The sequence below is a fragment of the Artemia sp. Qi Xiang Cuo genome, chromosome 8 (assembly GCF_049724085.1).
Source record: "Artemia sp. Qi Xiang Cuo chromosome 8, ASM4972408v1, whole genome shotgun sequence".
Taxonomy (NCBI): Eukaryota; Metazoa; Arthropoda; class Branchiopoda; order Anostraca; family Artemiidae; genus Artemia; species Artemia sp. Qi Xiang Cuo.
In genome coordinates, this window is record NC_142801.1 from 992212 (window position 1) to 1014565 (window position 22354).

Consider the following 22354-nt stretch of genomic DNA (forward strand, 5'->3'; position numbering starts at 1 on the left):
AAAATCTGAAAAGACTGAAAATATTCTTATCTTTACCAATAAAAAAACTGTGCCAACCATAAACAAACAGATATTAATTAATAAAAAAAAACTTTTTACACAAAAAAGGGTTCTCCAAGAAAAGTAAACAGCTTTATTAATCCAAAGGTGAGCAGAAATAAAGTCAAATAATTTTGTAATCGTAAGACTACTATAAATAAGCATCACTAAATGCATGAAAGCTAAAACGAGCATAAATTACAATAAATAACCGAGTCAAACTCAAAACGAGCAAAAATTAAGAGGAGTAAAGCTGAAGCTTCCGTGTCTTCTAAAGACCAGAACATAATTTGAACTTTACTGAAAACAGTCCTTAAGCGGTGCCACAGACTCTAAAACACCATTTCAACTCACATACTGTTAATTCAGCTAAATTGCTATCGAGAACGATCCGTTTTGGTCCCAGGCCAAAATTATACACATCTTTCCAAAGTGTCATAATTTTTGTCAATCCGGCCTCAGGTCCAAAGTATTCTTAAAACTGTAGAGGTTAGCACCCTTACCAATTTCAAGCAATAAGCTGAAATTGGAAGACCAGAAGAAAAGATCACAAGATTACTATTCCCTGTTTGGAGGTTTTAACCTTTGCCTGAGGTTATTAAAATTTTACGACGCTCGTAACTTTCCATTCTTTGTTTTAAATTTTATGATATTAATATGAGAGGAATCGAGCAATCAAAGAAACCTCTATTTTGATTAATAATAAAAAGTCAATTCTTTTGATATATACAATATTGTCAACTTTTTTATTTGGTTTCTATTGATAAGGGTTGCTGTTTACAAACATTTGACTATCACTAATTATTTGATTTTGCAAATTTGAGCCACGCCATGTCGTTTAAACAAAACAATAAGTTACTCTAAGAAAGTAAATTTTTCAAGTTACTAAACTGAGTGAGGATAAAGAGTCAATCAACACATTTTCGTTTAATATAAGATTCAAATTATTAAAAATTATTAAATTTTTTTGTCAGTCATCGTACGAAGAAACCAAACTTCGTTTCTTCTGTTGACAAAGTCGTAAGGGGAATTGTAACCAACCATGTACCAAGGAGCATATTGGGCATCAGCAACGCCATCTGTTTCAAGTAATTGATACAGAGAATAACCTTCTGTTATGTAATCATTTTCAGATGCATATCCTGAGAATTGCCTAGAATCAGGATTGTATATTAAAATACGAAAGGCTTTTAACTGAACTCTGTTGATAATTGATCAGATTTAATCAATCTTATCTAGATGAGTATCCCAAAGAGGATGGACAATTACAAAATTAGAAACTGTCGATAGTGTTGAACAATTGCCCAAGCCATTGCCATTGGGCGTTTGGCGTCTAATGGCATTTTTTCCAAACTTAGTAATTGTGTTTTTTTACAGAAACCGAGATTAGACACTTTATTCAGCGTCAATTACGCTAATTAAACTAATTTTGTAATATAATTATACTTACAAAATGCCAAGAAACGCTAAACACTAGAAGAAGCTGTTGATTTTTGTTGTCAACATTAGCGCCTGTCTCCATTTTTGTTACTCTTCAGAAAAACCCTTAACAATAATTTTTCGTTCCTTAGGGAGTTTCTATTTTGTTTAATCAGCTTTGTTTTTAAATTCAGAGGCAAATATTAAGAGAGAATTTTCCTTAGAGGAAAATATCCATGCGTATTTAAGGTTTTGGAAGTGAAAAAATATTTTTTTTTCTCGGTACTCCTATCTTCAACTGAATGGGTATTTGGAAATAACACTTGCATAACATGGAGAATAATGATGGTTGTTTTAACGATCGCAAGCAGGGGTTCTATTAAAGTCCATTTAGTCATCAGACGTACTTAATGATTGGAATTGTTGCGTTGCTATTTTGGGTTTTGGATAAAAGGTGAAAAAATTAACCGAATCAGCAATTCTTAACTGTAGCAGTTAATTAGCCCCACCTGTCATCAGTTTCAGCTAGGTTGCACCCTCTGCCAAACAAGGATATACAAAGAGGGTTGAACTACAGTCTTGCTACTAGTCTCTACAAAGAGATTGGGAAATTCAAATGTCGACAACAACCTCTTGAAGAGGTCACTGCTGCAGCAACGCTTTTGGATAAGTGAAGAGGCGTTGGGACATTCTTGTGACCAAATACTTCACTACTTATAATTCGGTTAATGCACCTGAGAAATTTCTTCAATTTATCAGTAAAATCGTTTTGCTTTTCTGTGTCAAATCCGTTTAAGCTAGGATATTATTTATCCCTATTTAATTCAGCTTTGGCATTATATTAACCAGACAGAAATACTGTATTTATTTTCAGATCTTGTTAATTTTTTCCTTTAATTGTGTGTAAACATTTTTCAACTTACTACTATTTCAGACAGTCTATTCTACGTCTGTGTACCCTAATGACAGATACCTTGCACTTTCTAGCCATAGAGTGTGCAACTCAAATTTTACTGGTTACACATTCCCAACCTAAGCAAGACTTGGGAGCTTCTTTATTCATCATAATTCAGAACATATATACCCAATCCTTCCTACCTAAATAAACAGGATCTATATCACCTGAGTTGATGTGTCCCAACCCTTTTAGATGAGGTTCCAAGATAACAAAAAGGTTCAGTTCTAATTGTCTCAATTCACAAGTCAAAATGTCAATAAGGTAAGTTGTCTTTCAACGCCCCAACGTTCCACGTGGTACATTTCATATTATTTAAGTTTTGGGAGATGCTGGAAGGCCCAACCAGTTCTGCATCTAGACACACAGTTATTTTTAACTATACATAAAACCAGTGGCGGATCCAGGGGGGCAAGGGGGTGCCCCCCGTAGCGTTGTCTAAAGTAGTTTAATTTACTTAATTAACTCAAGTTCGCGTTAATGAAACTTGCTCCTAACGCAAGTTTATCGGATCAACCTTATTTTGCCCCCCCCCCTAAAAATTTTTTTCGGATCAACTTATTTTGCCCCCCCCCTAAAAAAATCCTGGATCCACCGCTGTATAAAACGATTAGTATGAGCAGATAGCAAGGAGATCCTATGACTTGCAGTTGAATGAAAGTTGCTAAGAATTCGTGCTCGTGTAGATGTTTCATGATTTTGTTGAGCAGGGAATTCTCATGCTCTTTTTTTCAACAAGATTCAGTTTCCTGCATAGGAACTGTCCGGACCCTATAGCTTCTACTCGCTTAAAAAACAAAGGTTGTTTTTTAACTGAAAATAAAGATAAACATTGAAATTTAACACGAACAGAAGTTACTAAGTACATGGAGGGGGGGGTTAGTTCCTCAATTGTTACCCTAAAGTTTTATCACGGCTATTGTGCTTCAGCAGTCGCTCTTAAAGCATTGAGATAAAAAAGTCAAACTTTAGCGCAAAGAGCGTGGGATTGAGGAGGGGGCTCAGTAGCTTGTTTATAGTTTAAAATCATAAAAATAGAATTAGAAAAGGTCTGTCATGTATTCAGAATTTTTCTCTTCTTTTGTATATTGCTGGTAAATTTTGTCTAGAAATCATTGGTAGTTTAAAATGACTTCCAATGGTGATTGTAATTTTCCTTATTCTTATTTTCCTTAAAAATAGTAATTTTCCTTATTCTTTTTTTCCTTTTCTCTAACATCTGTGCTTGCAGCTATATTACCAGCTATATTAGCTAATTAGCTAATTCTATTTAGCTAATTATTAGCATCTATATCAGCTAATTTTCAATCACGTCCATGAATTCTGTTTAACATTTTCTAATTATAAATACTTTTCTTAGCAGATATATTAGCTAATTTTAAATCACGTTCAAGAATTCTGTTAATCATTTTCTAATTATGAATATGTATGGATTGGCTTACCTTGAATATAGTTCGATCTCTGGCCTATCTTCAATATAAACCGCCGGGTTAGTGGGTACAGGCGGACTTGATTGAAACTCCTCCGGTAGAAAAAATGACATTGTGAATGTCTGTTTGCAGTTCGGTCCTTCTCCGGGTATAATGAGAGTTGTAACAGGGGCTGTCATCGGAACTATAACCCCTAAAATTATAGTGACAAGTAAAATCGAGATAATTTGATGTTAATTTTTCAACATTTCCTCATTCGAAATGGCATACTTTTTATGCCATAATTCAAGAAGTATATATTTAAATTTCTTACCCAATCCTAATTTTAACCAAATCGGATTCTGACTCGTAAATTTTTTTAAATACTTCATGCTAAAAAGAAAAAAAACTAAACAGCTTAAAATTTAAAAGTGTGTATTGTGTTTTTTGTTTTTTTTTACCGATATTAACGTGTCAATGACATTAAAATAAACATATGTTTGACCCCCTCCCCTCATATGGACCAATTTTAGGTCCAAAGATTGGCCTTTAATTTGAGCTGTATATTTTAGTTTTTTCTTATTTTTTGTCCACGTTGCTTTTCTTTAAATCTGGTGCCATCTAGTACCAAAAACTGCAAACTGCATACAAAGGTTTTATTTCTTGAAGAATTAAATTCTCAATCTTTCCTAATTTTTAAGATATATTTGATTGCAGAATCATCAAATTTCTTGTTTAATTGCTTCATAAGACTTTATAAGATAAAAACTATTATTCCCTCTACAATATTTGGTTCTACAAGCATATTTTCTAGTACCTCTCTTTTTTAAAGAGGAACTAGAAAATATACTTATAGAACCTAGTAGTGAACCTAGCTGAGTGGTTAGCGCGCTAGAATTGGGACCCTTTGTTCATCAGGGCAAGGGTTCGAGTCCTGGTGTCGCTGGTTATTTGCAATGAACACGGGTCAGTGGCGTGACTCTATAAGCTCAGCCAGAGTCAACCCAGCTCTAAATGGGTACCTAGAGAAATCTGAAGACTGTAAACAGAATAGGGTGTGTGGAACCACAGTATGGCTGGCCCTCAATTCCCTGTTGCACTTCCTGGCTGAAGAGCTGTGAAACGGGGATCAGCACCGCCGGTAGGGATTGTACAATCCAATGCCGCATACTTTACTTTTACCTTACCTCTCTTTTTTAAGACTTAAATTAATGATCCACCAACAGTTTTTTTCAGACGAAAACAATAGGATAAAAAGATACTTTATCACATTGCTTTGAGGATGATCAGACTCATTCTCATATCTCCCTAATTTTGTTTAATCTTATTTACTTTAAATAATAAAATTTTCAGTTGACATGTTTCGAATGAAGCTATAAGAAGCATCTAGTAAAGCACAAGTCAAACATTAGCTGTTCAGTCTCTTTCATTTTAAGTTTTATTATTATTCTGTATTTTCATTGCTTTTTATTACTCTATTGCTTAGACTAAAGGATATTATGCAAAGGATAAATAACAGTTAATACTTGTTGGCTCTCAATAACCTGAAAATTCTAATACATTATTTCATCTATTATTAGATGAAATAAGAGAATCTAGATGTCCCTTCCCCAGGATAATTTAGATGTCCAAAAAAACTCCATTTCTAATTTACCTAAATTTCATCAGCAATATTTTATCCATGTATTTTTAAATAATTTGGATTAAAAAATATGATTCTAAAGTAAATTTTTTGACGCAACCTACGCAGATTTCAACTAAAATTGGACTCAATCCCCCACCACCTTTATTTGCAGCTAAATTTTTAAATTGACAAAAAATATTTTTAAGCTTGAAAAAGTTTGTGTCATTATTGGAACTTTATATAATATTCAATATGGGGTTATAATTTATTCCTGCAGAACGTTTTTCTGTCGTTTTAATGTTTTTACTTTTGAGAAAATTCAAAAAGCTTTATAAAGTAAACTTAAATGTGCTTGGATGTTATATCAGAGCTAAGTACCATTTATTCTCTGGGCGTTTCTTCGTTTTTTAGTTGATTTGTTAAAGGTTATTAATCTAATTTAAGATTTTTGTAAAAAGAGTAGTGGCTTAAGCAGTGCTGCCATCATTTTTCAATTTCTTTGATTGGAGGTTTAACAGCAGAAATTATTGTTCTCAGAGTAGTACCCACTTGATATATTTTTTGTAAGCTACAGTATCTTCTACAAGCAAATCTCGCAAAAAATACCCTAGTAGAAATTGTGGTGTAATACACTCTTGGCCTTTAAGCTCTGCTTCATGTTTTCAGCTTTCGCACCTGCATGGTTCACCTCAGTTTGATTACATTGGTGTCGTATTTTGTCACCATTATTATCTTAGAGCCTATACAAACCGTTGAAAATGGTTTTAAGAATGTGAGCTCTTTCGTTTATCTTTTGTGGCATAGTCAGACACGTCCCTAGAAATTTTTGTTGGGGGTTCAATGATAAAAACTCCGTGGAGAAACAGGCAGATTCAATAAAAAAATAGAATTTCAGGTCCCATCCCCTGCATACGTCACTATATGTTTCATCTCTTTCGGGTATCTTTTTATATGTTTCAATTGTTTTTCTTCTCTTTAAAATAAAAACTTCAAGACGTGAAGTCATTTCTTATCACTTAAATTGTGAATCAACAGGTACTGATCTACAATTTATATTATTTTGAATTTTTAATGTCTTTTATTACTTCTATATGATAATTTGTTTTAATGCAATACTTCACTAAAAACCGGTTTTCAGTTTCACGGAAAACCGATTGAATTTTAATGCGAGTTTCTTTTATATTGTTTTTTCTTCATTTTTTTTTTGCTGAGGACGGCCCTTGGATATAGGGTCGAAATATTCATTTAAATTTGCGTTCCACTGTCTTATATGAAAAATTTCCCAACTGTTCTACGTGTAGTTCATTTTGTTCTATGTAAAAGTGCTTTTTACTAATTTTTGATACTCAGTCACCAATTAAAAGACTTGGAATTTACCTAGTAGATGAGTCTGTTCTATGCAAAATCGCTTTTTCTTATATTTTTTTATACTCAGTCACCAATTAAAAGACTGGAATTTACGAAGTAGCTTAGTGTGTTCTATGCAAAAGTACGTTTCTATTAATTTTTGATATTCTTGGGGCGCTGGAGATCGCTCTAGTAAGATAACGTTCTTTTACCATCTGAAATAATGGGTCTCACGTTCGATTCCTACATAAAACATAAATTTCACAAAATCACTGGAAAACTGCTTAGAAGCTAAAAATGTTGTTGGCTCAGCTGTTACCTCAAATGACCAGATATGAGGGCTGTCACAGGATGTATTGCATTGTTTCATCGACAACATGAATGATTACAAAATACCAGAAAACGCATCATTCTTGAAATTCTCAGAAAAGTGCCAAGAAATTTTCGGAAATCTGGATATAGGCCTTATTGTGATATTTGTATTGTTTCACCGAGAGCATGAATGACTACGTAATACCAGTTAGAGCCCCATTCCCCCTTGATGGTTGCCAGATGGGTACTGTGCATCTGGTCGCTTATATCCAAAGGACCTCTTCACCGAAAAATAACAGCTGACAAGTGTTCCCCGGAATTATTCCAAATTATTGAAATTAGTTGGCAACTAAAACACTCTGAATTTACCAACTAGTTGTGTTTGTTGTAGTCGAAAATGATTGGCCCCTTCAAATAATGTACGAGTGAGAAAACCCTTTTTTAATAAATCATTTCAATTACCTATGCCTGGAAATAATGGAAACATAGCAAAGTAATGCATAAATATTTTTTTATGGAAATACTTGGCATGTAGACTATCATCATAAAAAAAATGAATGCTTTGAATCCATTCCATGTAATAGTTCATTTTTGTTGTCTCTTGACATGACACTTATTCCATTTTCAGGTCATACACCGGTTTTAGCATGGTTTCAGGTACAATCACATCACATATTTCATCTTTGGTATTATTGGGTTTATTGACTGAATCTGATGGTAAACTGTCGATGATACTGGCAACATTCACCGATGCTTTTCTTTTCTTTAAATTGTCGTTAATTTCCATGGTGATATTATCTGACAATACCCTTTTTATTTTGACAGCTATTTTACTGTCCATTACTGCATTATTTTACCACAAGTAGCAATTCTGGCACTGAGACATGATATGTTTTATAATATTGGTGCAACAGTACGCCTGTCTTATTTTACCTTCGGTTGAATGCTATTACCCGAAAGATGGCGATATGGTTTATCAAGTGGTAACGTGTTACCCGCGCTACGAGCAAGAAGTTGACCTTCGTTGTCAACTCTGGAAATTTTATTCTAGTATATCCAACAGCAGTAATGATGAATTTTTCGTTAGTCCAAAGAAATTTAGTCTCTCACTGTCATGACAATGCACACATACATTTCTAATGACGTCACCATTAGCGCTTGTTTCATAGTTCAAATATTTGTCTTTTTCAGTATTCAATACTACGATAACTCTAGGAAATTGACATCAATTCAAATACTTGTCCTTTTCAGCATTCAATGCTACTACAAATGTATCATTTAGACATACTTTCTCGAAATAGTTAATCTATTTTTTTTTTAAAATAAGACGTATGTGTTTATCCTTCCAGTGAAAAATTAATATTTATCGAAAACATACAATAAACCAAATACTGTCAATAACCAGACATAGATTACCAGTGGGGCGGCCGCATAAGAAAAAATTCAAGAACCCTGTTCATCAAAGATTGCATGTCATTTTAAGACATGAAAAAAAAGTTCAAAATAAATTTACGTCTAAGAAAATGTTCAGAATAAAAAATGATTAAGATTCACCTCAATAGTTAGGCTCGTAAGCCACCCAAAGGGAGTTTTAATGTGCTTTTTAGTTTTCATATTGCTCTTTATCGTCCCTTGAAGATACAAGTTCAAAAATCTTTTACGGATTGAATTCAAAAGTTCAAGAATGGCTATTAGGGAGGAGTCTTTTAAACCAAAGATGATATGTGATATACAAACACATATAACATAGTGTCAATATAAATTCAATAGGTGTGTCTAGACGTATTACAATTTTTGGAGATCGAAACATGTTTTATTAACCGTCAATAGAATATGTCTGTCAAGCAAGCATCTCAAATCACAGTGGTATGAACGTTTTTGGGATGATGCCTAAAAAAGGTGCCCAAGAGGTGCCCTTCTTACGATATTGTGACGCTTAAGACCAGTTGGCCAACGTTCTGGAAACAATACATTGATTGCCTTAGAATTTATTTTTAAAATATAATTTCATCATTAAATTGTTGGCTCGGTCAAGTAACGTGTTGTTCTTTCACCATAGGAAATCATGGGTCTCACGTTCGGTTCACATATCAGACATAAATTCAATAAAATCAATGTAATACTGCTTAGAAGCTAAAATTGTGTCGTTGGAAAAGAAAACATGTCACCATCTATTATTATAGTTACAGTAGCGCCATCTATGACGTTGATTATGCAGATAACAGCATTGGGGAAATCACTGTTAAACCTTCTTCATGATCTTAAGCAACTAAGGAAGAAAAGAGTAGTGGGGGACTGGCCGCTCGTATTCATGGCGATGTTACAGAAAGAATATCTGGAATGCAATTCCATGAATTTTCCTTATTAATCGGGATTACGATAAGACCATATGGTTCGCTTAAACTGCATACAATAATTTGGACGGTCTTTCTCTTATATCAGAATATTTTACTCTAAAAAAATATGGGCCCCTTGTATTCATAGCGATGATACAGAAAGAACATCTGGCGATTCAAAGAATTTTCTTTATCAACCGGAAGAAACATAACGCCATATGGTGGCACTGTGCCCTTGGAATAAAAGGATACCTGGGTGCTTGTAATGATAGGCTATGGGCCCTCTTAAAGTATCGGGATATGGACCCCGCTTAAAGTAATGCTCCATGAGCCCCGTTAAAGTTATGCCCTATGGGTCCGCTTAAATAGATTGACCCAATACTACTTGCCTTCACCTCAATACCCCGATCTTTTGCTAAAGTTTTGAATTTCCTCCCAAATTCTTAAGAACGACTCCTAAAACACAAGGACCGTTTAATTAGAATCATTAGCTTTTTTTAAAGTGTTGAAAAAGTTTAGCGTGGGGAATTAGGAGGGAACAGCCCCATACATATACGGAATAATTTCTGGTCGTTTTGTTTTTTAACGTTACTCTTTAATTTCAGATTGAATTTTTGTTTTGTTTAATTACAGTCAAGCACCGGATTTTATATGTGATCGGGAACTTCCTGGAAGTGATCACTGGACAAATGCGTGTCAAGACATGCAAATTCTGCTAGACGCACTTCTTAACGTCTCTTCATGGTTTGACAACTTTTCATTGAAAGCAGGCAGATATTAGTATAAACAATGTGTGATTATAATATAAATTTCTAGGAAAAGTCTGAAAAAAATCATTTGTATTATATGGTATTTTTAATAAGGGAAGGGGACCTGAAAAGACAAAATATTAAATTATTTTTAATTTGTAGATCACTAACCTGCTTCATTACCACCATCAATATAACCGAAAAGGGTACGAAAAAGCGAGCTCCCTACTTCTTCATAGGTGAAAGCATCCATGGAAGTAGTGACCCATTTCTTCTGCGGGTATCGTCTCACTTCATATTCCTAAGAGGTAGTTTCAATTAATGTAAAAACATTGATCACACTTGTTTGAAGAAATTACCTTCATTGAAAGTTATTCCGAATCTAACAATTAGATTTGAAACATCCAATTGACGTGGAGGGCATTTATTTTACAATAGAAAATGTAAGAAAAAAGAAGTTACCATCTTAGTAAGTTTTAATTCATTGGGTAATTAATGAACATGAAATTCCAGTTTATAAATAAATCAAGTTTTCCGTAAAGTTTATTTATTAAAAGCCAACACTGTTGTTTATCCTATGCGTAAAATACTTCATCCTAAACTATTAAATAAAAAAAGAATCAAGTGAAAAAACATAATCAAAATTAAATATCAAATAAATTGTCCTATATAATAGAGAGAGCTTTACCCCCCTTAACCCCTACTAAATCTGGGGATGGCTGTGTATTTTGAGTCTGAATAGAAAAAAGGACACTTACAAACATTTATCGTCTCTTTTTCTTGCCCAGTTTCTTCTTACTTATTTGTAGATTTAATAGGCCATTATTTTTGAATATTAAGTAAGAATTATTCAATTTTATTAATGTATTTAACTATCTAATCAGTTATCATTTGATTGTTTATTTTTAAACAGTAATTTAGTTGTTTCATATTTAAGATGTTATATATAATATTTTAATAAGATTTTAATGAAATGGAAATTAAATTAGAACTATGAATTTAGGATAAATAGAAAAACTAAAAATTACTCAAGCGAAATAACCAAATCGACAAAATCGTCAACATCCAGTTCACAAAAATATTCATTTCCAATCCAACTAATTCTAATATTTGAATTGTTGGGCATGTAGAGGCTCATTAAAATCAACTACCGTCAAAAATGTTTATCTTCCATTTTTGTCCACCATATTTTTAAATATTTTTCTCGGTCTTTTTAAGCCAAGCAAAATAACATAACTTACACCCGCCATTATTCTCAAAATTTTACTAGCTCAAATTAAATCAAAAATTTTTTAAATTTTATAAGGTTCAAATTTATTGCTGGGTTCCTTATTATGTTACTTCTAAGATCCTATAGATCCTATTGCTCCATAGATCCTAAGAAAAAGTTAATTTCAAAGAGGCTAATTTAAATTTAAATCAAAATTAAATAATTAACTAGACGAAACTAGATTATTAGGCTAGAAGCTAGACCTCCTAGACCTGCTAGTCACAGAGAGATGATATCAGACTGCTGCATCCAGTACAGTGGAGCTTAATCTATTAATGAGCAGATTGCTATGCTCACATCACACATTAACACCCTTAAGAACAAGCAAAAGCTAATTGCAGATTCACTTAATGACCAAAACATTAAATCTACTATTGCAGGAGTTGTCAGTGAGGCACTGTCGAATGAGGTTGGTTCTTTGGTTGAGGTCTCTGTTAAAAAACTTGCCTCTAGTCAGGTGCCTGCTGGTTTTGATGCTAACAATATGGAAATCATTAAACAAGAGGTATACAATAGTCTTAAAATGGATTTTGATGTACTTGTAGAAAAATCACTAAAACAATATGATTTGAGGATGTCAAAGCTTGAATCATCTCTTCATTTGCTTGATTTAGGTTTATCAGAGCTGCAAAAATATCTGAAACCAATTCAACTCAATGTGGATCGTGTGGATGAAAATTTCAAATCAGCTGATCCTATTTGGTTTCAAAGAAGACCCTTATCCAGAAGCTTCTGAAAGCAAATTTCTTGGATTTTGCAGTACTTGATTTACTGGTATTCCTTTGACTAAGAATGACATATTTTTTGTTAGAAGGATTGGAAATAAACCGTTGATAACTCTTTCCTCTGGTTGCTTCTTTATTGTTTTGCCTTTTTCTTTATTTTGTTTTTGCCTTTGTCCTTGTAATTGTTTGTTATTATTTTATTTTTTGAGCTTGGTAGCTTGTTATTGTTCTTGCAGTTTTTTTCTCTCTCTTTTTTCTTGTTGCCTATAAGTTTAACCTTTTTAGTTTCAATTTACCCTCTGCTGCTTCAGCCTGCTTGTTGTATATCTTGTTCATTTGTAAAGATATTGTTCGCATTTGTTATGTGTGGTAAATCTGGGTGATTTTTCTTTTCTTTTGAATTCTTCTATTCTTAAATCAGTTATCTTTGAGCAACCAAGTAGTGCTGGCAAACAAGAGGCACACACACTTGACCCTCTTCTTGTATCTATGGTTAATTCTAGTTGCAATTATCACATTACTATTTATTTTTGTGATAAAATCATGCCTTCTCACTCTTTAAATAGTTCCTTTACTGTATCTTGTTTGAATGTACGTGGGATACGAGATAAGCGGGATAGTCTGAAATCATATTTGTGGTCTGATAATTCTTGCCCTTTTGATGTAATTGGATTAACAGAAACATGGCTATCTGATAGTGAAAATTTAACAGCTTATGATATGCATGATTATATTCCTATTCACGTCCCTAGAATGGTAACAAAGTGCTCAGGGAGCATTTCTTTATTTATAAAATCTGATATTAAATGTAGTAGACGGTATGACCTTGAATCCTTGTTTACTTCAGTAGTGTCTAATAGTCGGACAGTTTATTCTCTTGTCATTGATCTGTAAAGCCAGTTTACATGTGATACTGTTTATTTGTTTCATAAGCCCCTTCCTTTTCCCACACATCTATTCTGCGATTTGCTTAATCAGCTTTCTTGTGTGGGGACTTTGTCTAAAAAAACGTATTTGTGTTTGGGGAGATTTTAATTGTAACATGTTAAATATTGGATCAAGAGATGAATGTGACCATCTCTGTAATGTGCTTTCTTCTTCTGGGATACTTCCTTCAATTTTTTTCGTTCTCGTGTTGATCCTACAAGAAATTCTGCCACTTTGATAGATAATATTTTCATTTCTCATTCTCCTAAATTGAAGTTTACTTCTGGTCTTGTTTTCACTGATCTGTCTGATCACTTCTTTATTTATCTATCACTTTTTGTGCCTAAAACTGAGATTGCTGTGAATGAGCAAGGTGAGTCTTCTTTTAGAACTTTTACAGATAATGAAATTTCTAATTTAATTCTTAGTCTTCAGAGTAATGATTGGTATAGTGTTCTTGAAGCTAATGATGTTGAATGTGCAACAAGTTTATTTGTGTGTCGTATTGGAGGTCTATTGGATAAGCATTTTCCTCTGAGGAAGAAACCAAAGAATTCTATATCCATATGCCCATAGATGTCTAAAGGTCTAATCAGTGCTACGCATATGAAGGTATCTCTGTTCAAGGTTGCATGTAAAAGTAAAACACAGGATGATCTTTTGAAGTATAAACATTATGAAAATGTACTTACTTCTTCAGTACGGGCAGCCAAAAAGCTCTATTTTTCGCGTCAAATTGATGAGTGTAAGGGGAACTTGCGAAAGATTTGGACTGTAGTTAATAAAGCTATTTCTCGCAAGAAACTCAAACAGTCCCCCCATGTCATTACAGGAATGCTGATGGATCTATTGTGGATAAAAATCTTCAGCGAACGCACTCAATTCGTATTTCACCACTCTTCCTTCGGTACCCATTTGACCCAAGAGTAGAGTAAGTAGTTTTTCCATAGCAGAAAAGTCATTTTTCCTTTCCCCATGCAGTGATATTGAAATTTATAGTATTGTTTCCCAGCTTCCAAGTAGCCGTTCAGTTGATGGTTTTGGTTTGAGTAATAATGTTCTTAAAAAAATTGGTCAGTTTGTTTCTAACCCCATCTCACACATAACTAACCTCTCTCTTTCTTCTGGTGTTTTCCCTCATTTATTTAAAGTTGCTAATGTTTTACTTTTGCATAAAAAAGGTGATTCATGTCCAATTTCAAATTATAGACTCATTTCTCTTCTTCCCGTTTTCTCTAAGGTTGTTTAAAAGGTAGTGTATCGTAGACTGTCTTCATTTGTATTTAGTACAAATACGACTGCAGGAAATCCTCTCATAACTAACCATCAGTATGGTTTTCGTCCCACTTCCTCTACCTCGTAAGCACTTTCAGATGCAACAAAGTTTGTGCGTGTTAATCTGGACAAGGGCTTGTGTAGTTTGGGTCTATTTCTTCAATTTTCAAAGGCCTTTGATATGGTTGACCACTCTGTTCTTTTGTCTAAACTATCTTTATTTGGTGTACATGGAGTCCCACTAGAATGGTTAAGGTTTTATCTGTCAGGAATATCTCAGTATGTTTCGGTTAATGGTAATTCTTCCTCTACTTTGCCTATATTAAAGGGTGTCCCATAGGGCTCTGTGCTTGGACCACTTTTGTTTTTAATTTACATTAATGATCTCGTTGATGGTCTTCATCCCTTTGTGCACCCTATTCTTTTTGCTGATGACAGTAACTTTTTTATTGCTGCAGTGGACCTGCCATCTGCCACTTCCCTAGCTCAAGGTATTCTTGATAAAGTAAAAGATTGGTGCTGGTCAAATGATATGACTCCCAACAGCCAAAAAAGTGCCATTGTACACTTCAGGACCCCTTATCGTATGAGAGACGTAAGGGAGCCAATCATCCTGCCTTATGGGAATGATATTATACCGCAAGCTGCTGTGGTGAAATTTCTTTGTGTATATCTTGACTGTTTTCTTTTTTTAAACCTCATCTAACTCACACCTGTTCCCTCATCCTCCGCCAGTCTTCAATGTTGCACCGGGTTAACTCATTTCTTCCCCCAAATGTTATGCTTTCTCTTTATTATGCTTTTATTTTTCCTTACCTTTCTTATTGCTGCTCTGTCTGGGGTAATACTAATAAATCTCTTCTCTGCTCACTTCAAAGGGCTCAAAATAGGGCAGTGAAGGTTACTTTTCTTCTCTCTCCGCTTTACCCTTCCTCTGATCTTTATAATGATACTGGAATAGCTCCGCTTGATCCTATTGTGGATAAAAATAATCTTTATTTAGCGCATTCTGCTTTTCTAGGTACACTTCTACCGCCTCTGCAGCAATTTTTTTCACGGACAGGCTCAGGTAGGTACTCTACTTTTTTACGTAGTTCTTCTCGTAAACTTATTTTACCCAAACGTTCATTTACAGCAGCCCAGAGTCCTGTTTATAAATCAATTCAATGATGGAATTCCATCCCACCAGATGTCCTGTTATTTCTGTCTGCAAAGGCAGTTTTTCGTCGGGTCTTTTCAGTTTAGTAATTGCTCTCTCTCCTTCGTTTATTTTTCTGTTTTCTCTTTTCTTAGTGTTTCTCCTTTTTGTGTTTTTCCCTTATTTATCGTTATTATCATAATTATTATTATTTTTTGTACTGTATGCTAGTGTTTATTCTCTTTAATCTTTATTTCATATATATTGTTTGATTTAAGGCAATATTTATGGTTCTTTTAGTGCTTTACTGTTGTGTTGTATGGCCCACAACAAGCTAAGCTTCTTGGGCCAAGTAATTTTTCTTTACGTTTGTAATAGTGTTTTGGTATTAATAAAATGATTGATTGATTGAAGTAGAATTTTGGATAAAATTTAAATATACTGTCAAACTTCGCGACGAACAGTAGATTTTTTTAAAAATAAGTCCTAAATAATATTTTTACTATAGAATTTTGAGTGGACAAAGAGGGGTATTATTTTTTATATTGTCTGGAGGATTGTTCCGTTGGGAGGGGTAAACTTTCCATGGGAGAAACTTTCTACTGGTGGCGGTGTAATTTCCAGAAAAAATCTCCAAGGATGGGAAATGTTTTGCATAATTTGAAAAACACTAAAAAATTAAAGCTTTTTTCAAATGGAATCATGCTAAGGAGAATTATTCAAGAATTTTCTGGGGCCAAATTTTACAAAGGGACGCCCGTTCCCAGGGGTATTTCACTTGAAAGGAACTTTACCTAGAGGAATTTTATGAGGAGGGAAGGAATTTTCCATCGAGGGGAGCCAGTTTTCCCGGTATTTTTTGGGAAAACAAACAGAAATTAAATAAAGAAAACAAGCTTCTTTAACTGAAAGTAAGAAGCAACATTAAAACTTAAAGAAACAGAAATTAATTTGTATATAAGGGGAGCTACACCCTTCTCAACACCTCGCTCTCTACGCTAAAGTTTGACTTGTTGTCACAATTCTTTGAGAACGACTTTTGAAACACAGGGCCGTTTAATTAGAATAAGAAGGTTTTTTGAAAAGTCTAAGGAACCCTGGTGTGAAGAGCGAGATATTTATGAGGGGACAACCCCACTTATATATGGAATGATTTCTGTTTGTTTTAGGTTTTAATGTTGCTCTTTACTGTAGGTTGAAAAATTTTTTTTATTTAATATAATCAAAATCAAAACTTGCGATGTGCTGACCATTGGTCAGAATGCGAAAAGTTAAAAAAGTTTTAGAATCAAGAAAAAAAGCAGAGGAACTCACATGCTATGCTAGTTAAAATGTCAAGATGCCCTTATAATTCAGAGTTTTTAGTTCATCAGAGCCCTTCAACAGATAATTGTTTGGATTCCTGAAGTGCTTAAAGTTAGTTCCTCTCGTGTAGTACTTTTGTAAAGTTCTTTTCTTGTGTTTGTTTCAAACAATGTATATAGATTTTGTAAAGTAAATGAATAATTTGTAGTAGTACACTCTTTTTCTATCTCCTCCCATGTGAACCCTTAGCTCTGAAGGACTCGACTTCCCGCATACCAGTACAAGTATTCAAACTTTAGATGTTTGTCAATGTAAACCCAGTCATTACCAGAAAGGTGTAGTAAAGAAAGGTTTACAAAATGATGCCAGCGGATTTCGTGGGGGGCGGGGGGGAGAATGCGCCTAAATTTTGATTTGTTTACATTGCTAGACCTTAGACTTTAAAATTAGTTAGTTTTGCACCTTATCTCTGCACTAGTACCGATTACACCGTCCTTGAAGATACTGGCACCGGAAATTCTCGCGGTCATTTTTTATCTACAGTGCCTGAAAGCTAGGTCCGTTTCTTTGTGGCGAAGAGAAATTTCCGCTATTGGCGAAGCTAATTTCTGCTGAAAGCCATTTGGGCTTAAGTAACTCTTCTCATTAGTGAAGATCAAAATTTATTTTCAAATATTCACTGAGGATTTTTTTTCTTTATTTGACACTATTGCTGTTTTAAATTCTCTGGCCTACTGTCATCCTAGAAAAGTGAACTTCTAAGTTACGCTTTTGTTCGCACCGTGATATAGGATATTTGTTAGAAGTGTTATTTATTGTTTAAAATTCAAATTTATCGTAAAATTTTAACCGTTTTTCAACCTTTTTTTATCTGTATAAAATGAGCATACCCATTCTTAACCCTTCTAATTATGGATATAATAAAATAATTGCTGTCTAATTTTTGAAGGATATTGAAAGTAAAGGCATTAATGGCCCACAAAATTTCGATTCCAAAAGTGAAAATTATGAGCCTAATGAAATAGTAAAGTTTTTGATGGAAACTCGAAACCTTTTAGCCAATACAAAAAATAGAAATGAGAGTGGTACTTCTGGGCAGGGTGCAATAGGTGGAATATTAAGAGATGACGCTCATGGTTTTAATGAAAGTCGGGGTATTATTGCACCCATAACTGACCCCTTAGCAAACATTCCAGTTCTAGATAATCCCAAGTTTATTAGGCCATTTTTCAGCCAATTGAAAAGGGTAAAGTTGTTGATTAATTGGTGTGATAGCCAAATCATTAATGCAATCCTGTTAAGGGTAAAAGAACCGTTATTAATTTTTTTTTTAGGACAGGGATTTCTTAAGCATTTTAGGTCGAGAGGAATTGGAAAAAGAATTAACTGAGGCATATTTGCCGGGGAAAACGACGGAAAAAAAGGAATTAGCTGTGCTTAAACAGTTAGGAAATGAAAAAGTGTACTAATTTTATATGAGAGTTGAGAACACATCCAAAGTTTATGGATTTGATTACGGGACCTCAACTGTTTTTCAGGAAGAGAGAACTTTGCATTGTATTGTAGAGGGCTCAAGAATTAATATATAAAGGTATTTATTAGAGCATGAGGATGAGTATAATAATTTGAAGAAGTATATAAGGCTGGAAAACACTTAAGTCCAGAGAAAATGTGGGTTAGAAGAGAAAAGGAAATTGTGGGGTTGTCGGAAGTTGTGAGATAAGATAAATAGAACACAATGAGGAAGTCTGTTATAATTGGCATGACTTAAAATAAGGTCAAAATATTACATATACGTCAATTGGCAGGGGATACACAGATAGAGTAGTAGGTTGGACTTACAGAGTAGAGAGTGAAAATGAAGAATTGATTATCTGATCAGGGAAGTGGTAAAAAAAAAATATTTACGCTTCCAGAGAGTGTAATAGAATAAAATATTAAGTATGTACTAATCAGGAAATGAAAATTAAGTTTGAGAATCTTGGAGATTTGGAGAGTTTCGGTGAAATTTGAGTGCGATGTGAAATTGTGGATAAAGAGGTATAAGTTCTTATAAAGAATTTAGAAATTCTTGGATTTTCTGTTCCTCCCCAAGGAATCAGCCCGCCAGCAAATAAACTTGATAGAATCGTTGCGAAATCAAAAAAAAGAAAGAGAAAAAAAGGTCATTGAATTACTCAGCTTTGTTTTCTTTTTATATCACATGTTTTATCTACAATTTTAGAAAATAATCGGGTTAAATTAGTTATTGATACTGATAAAGGGACGGAAGTTTAAATAGGGTAAAAAAACAAATAATCTAAAATTTGAAGAAAAAAAGAAGGGAATTGAGCAATATAAAATCCATTGTTGTTTTTATGTCGCTGTTGATATTAACTCAATTGATTGTGGCACCTTGTTAAGACAAATAGGTAATAAGAGAAGGTTCCAACTGGTTTTGATTTTCAGTAAACTTTATCTGTGAATTTTAGCAAAATGGATAATATGCTCTGAGTGCTTTACAGTGAAGTGGTGAAGAACTTGGGGTTAAAACGATTGGGGTCAAAATTAAACTTGAAGAAGGAGGCAGGGTTTGTAGCGGCTGATGTAGGGGTTGAAGAAGAGTCTGTGCGATTAGGATTACCAGGTGTAGCTGGGTTTCAAAGAGGAAACCCTGAATTTGAGATTTATTGAATATTTTCAGCCAAAGAATCGGGTTAATAATTATTTGAAGGGCATTCACGTGAGGAATGCGTGGTATCTTAGCCAAAGAATTGGGTGAATAATTCTTTGAAGGGCATTCACGTGAGGAATACGTGGTGCTGGGACTGGTGAAGGGGCGGACGACGGTTGACCGAGGGACCAGCTTGCAGGTTACAAGGAAGAACCTGGGAGAAGTGTAGTCCAGGGAATCCTGGATCAGGAAGGCCTGAACATGGCGCGGAATGGGGTAGGCGCTGAATCAACGAGCCCTAGACTCTGCAGGTAACACGCCTAGTTGAGCGACAAAATAATACTAATAAATTTGCACAGGGAAGTAATGCAAAGTTGAGTGACAAAATAATACTAATGAATTGGCACAGGGGAAGTAATGCAAAGCTGAGTGACAATAATACTACGTCAAATGTGGAAAATAACTTACCGTTGTAGTTAACTCAAATATGTGACATTTTATTTTGGAAGAGGATGTGCTTATTGCAATACGATAGGGCTTGGCAAAAAAAAAAAAAAAAAAAAAAAAAAAATGAAAATAAAGGATAAAAATACAGAAAATGATAATTAAGGTTAATAAAAAATTTTGAGCGTTTTAATTATGTATAGTAACAGAATGTGTATCAATATTGCTTGGATAAAAATAAAAAAAAATAAATGTCGTTTTTAAACTAGTGTAGGTGACATTAGAGTTTTGAAATTATGTGAAAAAGATTATTATGTCAGTAGGGAAGGTTGGTACCAGCGCGATCAGTACTTAATTTATTCATGGTTTATTGATCCACGAAGGGGGACATATTTATGAGAAATTGATTGCATAATCGACTAGGACAAGAGGGGAACTGGATTTCTGAGAAATTGATTACATAATGGAGGGGAATTATTGATCAACGAAAGGGGAATTAAGAAACAATGTAGCTTCATTGATCTTTAGGTCTGAGGGAAAAATGGTCTTTATTGACAGAGATAAATTAATATTCTATTTTTTAAATATGGCTTCTCAGGTCATTAGACTTAGCGATAAATTAATATTCTATCGAAGCCTTAATAGAGTAACCAAGAACAACTTAGAGATGAAGAGATTAACACGGGAATTTTTTCATAGGAATTTCAAATGTGAAAGCGTAGGGATGTCAAAACATAAGGAAAACGCAGAAACTACATTTAGGGATTATTTTGACAAAACCGTTTGAGACATTTTAGAAGATGATTTAGGCAAAACAGTTTGAGACATTTTAGAAGATGATTTGGGTGAAAGTCCGTGGTCAGTATAATAAACAAGCTCCATTTGAACAGTGTTGTATGGTTCCCTACCCCAGCCCCAAAGGGCCCCCCGGACCCCCAAAGGCCCCCTGGGCCCCCAAAGGCACCCCGGGTTCCCAAAGGCCCCCAGGGCCCCCTAAAGACCCCAGGGCCTCCAAAGGCCCCCCGGGCCCCCAAAGGCCCCCCGGGCCCCCAAAGAGCCCCCCTCCCTAGTTTTTAGTTTTAGTTTGATATTAGCTTACAGTTTTAGTTAGAGTTATAGTTTAGTTGTAGTTCAGATTCTAGAGTTTCAAGTTAGACTCTCAGCACTTAGAGTTTTAGTTAGAGTCATTTTTTATTTTAGTTTTAGTTAAGTGTTTTTGAACTTGTAGTTTAGTTTTAGCTAAACATTTTAGTTTAGAATTTTAGCCTAGAGTCTTAGCATAGAGTCTTTCGTTGCACTTTTAGTTTAGTATTAGTTAAGAGTTTTAGTTTAGAGTTGTAGTTTCGTTTTAGTAAACAATTTTAGTTTAGAGTTGTAGTTTAGTTTTAGTTAAGAGTTTTAGTTTAGAGTTTAGAGTTTTATCTTAGATTCTTAGCTTATAGTTTTAGTTTGAGTTATAATTTAGTTTAATTTTAGTTAAGAGTTTTAGTTTAGACATTAGAGTTTTAGTTTAGAGTTTAGAGTTTTAGTTAGATTTATAGTTTAGTTTAATTTTTGTTAAGAGTTTTAGTTCAGAGTTATAGTTTAGTTTTAGTTTAGAGTTTCAGTTTGGTATTAGCTTACAGTTTTAGTTAGAGTTATAGTAGTTAAGAGTTTTAGTTTAGAGTATAGAGTTTTACTTTAGAGTCTTAGTTAGAGTTCTAGTTAAGGTTCTAGTTTAGTTTAGTTTTAGTTAAGAGTTTTAGCTTAGAGTCGTAGCTTAGAGTTTTAACTTAGAGTCATAGCTTAGAGTTTTAGTTTGAGTTCTAGTTTAGTTTATTTTTAGTTAAGAGCTTAGAGTTTTAATTAGAGTTGAAGTTTAGTTTAGTTACAGTTAAGAGTTTAGTGTTTTAGCTTAGAGTCTTAGCTTAGAGTTTTAGCCTAGATTCCTAGCTTAGTTTAGTTTTAGTTAGAGTTCTAGTTTAGTTTTAGTTAAGAGTTTAGAGTTTTAGCTTAGAGTCTTAGCTTAGAGTTTTAGTTAGAGTTGTAGTTTTGTTTAGTTTTAGTTAAGAGTTTCAGCTTATACTGTTCACAAATAGTTTTAGTTAGTGAAGAATTTTATTTTAGTTATAATTAAATGTTTAGAGTTTCAAAATAAAGTCTTAACTTTTACTTTTGGTTAGAGTTCTATTTTAGTTTAGTTTTAGTTAAGAGTTTAGTGTTTTAGATTGGACTTTTAGCCTAGATTTTTAATTAGATTTGTAGTTTAGTTTATTTTTAGTTAAAAGTTTAAAGTTTTACCTTAGAGTCTTAGCTGAGAGTTTTAATTAGAGTTGAAGTTTAGTTTAGTTATAGTTAAGAGTTTAGAGTTTTAACTTAGAGTCATAGCTTAGAGTTTTAGTTTGAGTTCTAGTTTAGTTTATTTTTAGTTAAGAGCTTAGAGTTTTA

The 22354-nt window shown here is 33.8% G+C and overlaps 1 protein-coding gene across 1 annotated transcript in view; it reads right to left on the minus strand.

Moving 5' to 3' along the window:
* Window positions 1-947: 947 nt before the first annotated feature.
* LOC148949054 (heme-binding protein 2-like) overlaps window positions 948-22354 on the minus strand; it is a 48573-nt gene continuing 27166 nt past the window's right edge. The window contains exons 3-5 of the mRNA XM_089093123.1: window positions 10362-10491; window positions 3856-4036; window positions 948-1192 (exon numbers count right to left, since the gene is read on the minus strand). Coding sequence (XP_088949249.1) covers window positions 997-1192; window positions 3856-4036; window positions 10362-10491 — 507 coding nt within the window. The 3' untranslated portion in view covers window positions 948-996. The remainder of the gene's footprint in view (window positions 1193-3855; window positions 4037-10361; window positions 10492-22354) is intronic.